Source organism: Mesoplodon bidens (assembly GCF_964165515.1).
Source record: "Mesoplodon bidens genome assembly, chromosome: X".
In the NCBI taxonomy this organism is placed as follows: domain Eukaryota; kingdom Metazoa; phylum Chordata; class Mammalia; order Artiodactyla; family Ziphiidae; genus Mesoplodon; species Mesoplodon bidens.
Genome location: NC_138163.1, coordinates 59,329,364 through 59,334,610, shown reverse-complemented (window position 1 = coordinate 59,334,610; position 5,247 = coordinate 59,329,364). Strand labels below are relative to the sequence as shown.

Here is a 5,247-nt window from a genome sequence, read left to right as displayed (position 1 = left end):
AACATTAAAAGTCAGCAAGCGAAAACATTAAAAGTCAGCATGGTATGTAGATATTAAAGAGAATATGAACCCTAGAGCAAGGGACACATGTAAAGGAATAATAATAATGACAACAGTAATAATAATAATAGCAGACATTCTGTGCAAGGCACTATTAATAATACCCCAATTTTGCAAATGAGGGAACAGGCACAGAGAGATTAAGAAATGTGCCCGAGGTCATAGAGTTTATATAATGATGGAGCAAGGTTTTGAACCCAGTCTAGTTTCAGGATACATGCGCTGACTCCCATGGCATACTACTCAGTAGGAAATAGGACTTGATAGGTAGTTTGGGAGCAGATAATAAAAGTCAGACAGACGACTTTCCAATTGATGCTAACCATATTGGTGCCTGACAGGCAAATAACATGGGGACAGAATTGTGGCTGCACCATCCATTCATAGAGCTCATTTCTGATCCTAAAGCTGACTTCTCTCCCATCCTCACTTCAAATAACCACTACTTTTATGGACTGTCCAAAATTGTTCGGCTTAGAAGTTGAGAGCTAACTTTTGCTCTCTCAAGTCAAATAATCATAAAAACGTGGCACTAAGTTTAAGCAACTTGGCTGAAAGCACATAACTTTGTGTTGGATCAAAGAACTAAAAATCCAAAGACTCTTGGTCTGAACCCCAGATTTCACATATAAATGTGCACTTCTTCTCTCAGAGCTATAATTCCATAGGCTGAAACTAGAAGTGCCTGTAACTGGATCCCAGCCATTTGTCTCACATCTAATGACACAATTTGGAAACTATTACACGGTAATTCACAGCTTGTTGTGCTTTTTTTGCACATCAAGCACATAAAAATAAATAGTGCAAATATTTCTCATAATTCTTTCCATTATTATTAAGCTCAATATACAAACCCCACTGTTTAACACTTGGAATAGATCCTGGGACCCAGAATAAAGGTATAGAATCTAAGATTATGATTATTAATAGTCTCCTCTCCTCATACTTATCCTGTTGCCTCTGACCTTGACACCTGACTTGTTCTCAGACCTGTTGACTGAATTATGATTTTCACTCCTTTATTATCTATGAGAAGTATTAAGTTATCTTACCAAATCTCCCCACCTTTAAGTCCAGAATTAACTCTTGAGGAGTAGAAAGCTTTTACATTGTCATATAGGAATGACTTTCCTGAACTCAGGTGACCAACCATGTTGGTTGGCCCCAGACTCTCCTGGGTTGGGCACTGAAAGTCCTGCATTCAAGGAAAAGCCCTCTGTCCCAGGCAAACCAGAACAGCTGGTCACCCGAGTGTCTGGTACACAGTCTAAAATGTTAGAAAAAGCAGGTGGGCCTGTCTCCATAGAGCTATTTGTGTAGCTATGAGTTGTTTGATGAAACAAAAGGAATATGTGCAGGTGAAAAAAAATAGAATAAAAAGTGAAATGCTCCCTCAGCCTTCTGGAGAGACATGTAATCCTAGCATGAGAACTCCTGCCACTTAGAAGAGAAGTGAGCCTTTTTCCTAAACCTGATATGATCTGTTGATAATCAGCTACAAGAAAGGTAAAAACACTTCCTAGTAACTCTTCAAGTTGCAGTAATGCTGCTAATGTAATGTGCTGTGCTGGGGAAGTAGGATACCAATTTACCTGAAAATCGAACTAGCTCTTAATTAAAACTAATCATACAACACAGAATTTCTACATTGTAGTACTCTGGCCCATGACCCAGTTTTCAGGAACTATAACAGTTTATTAATGTTTTCTTTTATTGCAGCCAAAAACCCAGTATTAGCATTCAAGCAAAATGACTCACATTTATTATTAAGGTATTCTCTGAGAAAGTCACCATTTTACTGAAAGCAAAGCAGGGCAAAAAGAGGAAGCTGGTATTTGAGTAAAACACCTTCTCCTTAGATCCTTACTGAGTGTGGTCATGGCTTCTCAACACACACTGTAGTCTCAAAAATACTTGAGAAAGGGTCTGCGAGTAAGAGTTCCCCTTCAGAAAACTTTAAGGAACCATTTTCCCCTCTCATAGACACTATGTTTGTGGGACAGCCAGGGATGCAATGAATTTTACGTTAAAAACATCCAAAGATGTTTTGAAGACACTTCTCTTTTTTTCAAAGAGAAGTTGTTTGGAGGACCTAATGATACACAGGAAATGTATTTTAAAATTACATCTCATTTACAAAATATGATATGTGATTAATTATGAATTCTCTTAAGAAGTTCCCCCGCCCCACCAAATAGTTTGAATGAGTCTAATGAAAATAAAAATCATGCCAGTCAGAACTGGATTTTACATTGGAATTAATAATTTATTTTATTTGCTCACTATAATACAGGGAAGATGACAAGAGTAGTATATTTATAAAGAAAACCAAGCAGAAGTAGTACATTTTATCATTACAGAACTTTCCTATAGAGCAAACAAGCTTGAGACTAAAAACTTAAATTATACATCACACTTTTGTAAATGCAGAGCAGAAGGTAAAAACAGAAAACCTGGTTACTTTCAGATGTGTATGTCAAAATGGAGAGTTGATGTGTATTGTTGAGGTTTTGTGAGAGGCCTTAAGCTTAGAGTGCTGAGGTGATGGATAATTTTCTTAAGGGTATACAGAAAATCAACTGCTATACACATTCCCTTGCAAAATTTCACTACAGATATACTGAGAATAGCAGTTGAAAACAAAACCAAGCAAACAAACAACCAGAAAAGCTAGGAAACAAAAAAGTGGAGGGGGTGTGTGTCGGGGGGAAGAGTTACTTTGTTTTTGATGAGTTGGTATTTTCATGTATTTGACAATGAAAGCTGTTACTAATAGAACTAAATGTTCCCTTCTTGCACCCTGTGTGCAGAGGGCAGTACTGTTAGATAGGGCAGTATCCTCCATGGGGGAACCTGCCCTGTGGCCCTTCAAGGACAACAGAATCAGGAAAAGAATTTATTGTGCTCGCAATAGCAAGATAAAGGAAGGCTAGTACATCCAGAAGCTGCTGTATATATGGCCTGGCTTTGTTGTTTTCAGTATGTCATATCGCCAGTTTTGTTTTCCTTGCATGTGTCTTTAACACTGATTTGAAAGTTAGGGACCTGGGTTTTAAGTCTTGACTCTGACACTATCCAGCTATCTAATCTTAGGCAAGCCGTTTCACCTCTCAGAGCCTTGGACAAGAATAGTCAACAGATGACTATCATCATTCAGTGACTTAAAGTCAAAGTCAAAAGTGAAGGCAGTTTTTTTTTTTTAATAAATTTATTTATTTATTTTTGGCTGTGTTGGGTCTTTGTTTCTGTGCAAGGACTTTCTCCAGTTGCGGCGAGCGGGGGCCACTCTTCATCGCGGTGCGCGGGCCTCTCACTATCGTGGCCTCTCATTGCGGAGCACAGGCTCCAGACGCGCAGGCTCAGTAGTTGTGGCTCACTGGCCCAGTTGCTCCGTGGCATGTGGGATCTTCCCAGACCAGGGCTTGAACCCGTGTCCCCTGCATTGGCAGGCGGACTCTCAACCACTGCGCCACCAGGGAAGCCCCTGAAGGCAGTTTTTTTTTTTTTAACTTAAAGGAATAAAACACTTTATTTTAAAAATTCAAATACGCTTCAGATGAAAGCTGCCCCTTTACTGAACACCCACAAGTTCCAAGCATTGTACAAAACATTAAAGCACTTGTTCATACTCTTTTAGAACAAAATTGCCTGTTCTGCCACACTTGTTTTTGCATGACGTTGACATTTTAGCTCCACTGTCATAAAATGACCAGCTCTTCAAGATTGATCATGAAACGAGTTTCTGATCCATAGACGTAGATCATGAGGTTAATGCCGAAGTCAACTGGTGAAGTTTCTCTGTCAACTGTTACACTTAACGTCCTCTTCCTCTAAAACAACCACCCCCTCTTCCTCCTCTGAAACCTCCACCCCCACTTCCTCTTCCACCTCTAAAACCACCCCTAGCACCTCTGCCACCTCCGCCTCTTCCTCCTCCTCGACCTCCCCTGCCACCGCCTCTGGGAGGCCCCTTCTCACCCGGAGGTCGAGGGAGAAACCTCTGCAACGGCAGCAGCTTATATGGGTCTATATAAAACTTCTGCAGTTTTTTAAAGGAAGATGCCTTCATGTTCTCTGTCAATTTAACTGAAAAATAAAAATCTCTAAGTTGTCCAAATATTTCATCTACTTTTCCAATTTGTTCTTTGTTTTCTAAATAAACTGGAGCATTGAAATAAGGCACCTTATTTTCATCTGTGGTACATTTACAAACTATGTCATCCTCACAGGGGTGCAGGAACTCTCCTAATAAAACTACTTGCTCTGGAGGTCCTTGGTCCTGGCCTTTGTTAAAACCTCCACGGCCGCCCCCTCGTCCAAATCCTCCTCTGCCGCCGCCTCTGAAATTGCCGCCGCCTCCACCTCGGAAGTGGTGGTTGCTGCTGCCGCCGCCGCCACGACCGAAGCCGCCACCTCGACTAAAGCCTCCACGACCTCTGCCTCGAAAAGACATGCTCACTCCCACCGGCGCCACGTGCACCTCAGGCCCGGAGGCTCACACCCTCCCGTCCGGTACTTCCGCCGCACACGAGCCTCTTCAGCCACCGTACCGGCACAAAACGGAGGTGGGGAGGGAACCAACTAGGAACTCGAATAACTGGTTCAGAAAGCCAGCCAGTCACCCGCGGAATCAGGGACGCTGTCACCTGCCCGCAAAAGCCTTCAGCGATGGAAGGGTATCAATAATATCTAACTGAAGGCAGTTTTTTGAACAATGCTATCTTAGATCAAATCACCCCAACTGTTCCGAGGTATACTGAGAGGCCGTGTAGAAAAGTATTTATTCATGTGGCTATAGAACCAAACTGTCTGGATCCATACCCTTCTTATTACCTGTGTGATCTGTAGCAAATTTCTTCTCTGTGCCCCCAGCTCCTGATCTATAAAAACAAGAATGATAATAGAACCTAGCCCACAGGGTTATTATGAGGATTCAGGGAAATAAGTCATATACAACCCTGAGAGCACTGCCTGTTTTACTTCTAATACAGTCAGGAAGAATTACTGAATTAATTAAGCTAGCTCCTCTCCAGTAGATGAGTTCAAGGGCACACATGGACGAGTGATGCTTTTTTATTTTTTTTAATTCTTTATTGGAGTACAATTGCTTTACAATTGTGTTTTAGTTTCTGCTGTATCACAAAGTGAACCAGCTATACATATACATATATCCCCATATCCCCCGCC

General features: G+C 41.4%; 1 protein-coding gene across 1 annotated transcript; it reads right to left on the bottom strand.

The window, feature by feature from the left end:
* Positions 1-3,576: 3,576 nt before the first annotated feature.
* On the bottom strand, positions 3,577-4,742 carry LOC308608674 (H/ACA ribonucleoprotein complex subunit 1-like). The gene has a single exon (XM_081221965.1). The coding sequence runs from the start codon at positions 4,511-4,513 to the stop codon at positions 3,875-3,877; it is 639 nt and encodes a 212-aa protein (XP_081078091.1). The 5' UTR covers positions 4,514-4,742; the 3' UTR covers positions 3,577-3,874.
* Positions 4,743-5,247: the final 505 nt, after the last annotated feature.

Coding starts and splice junctions, on each gene's coding strand:
- LOC308608674 (XM_081221965.1), bottom strand. CDS start 4,513: ATGTCTTTTCGAGGCAGAGGTCGTGGAGGCTTTAGTCGAGGTGGCGGC.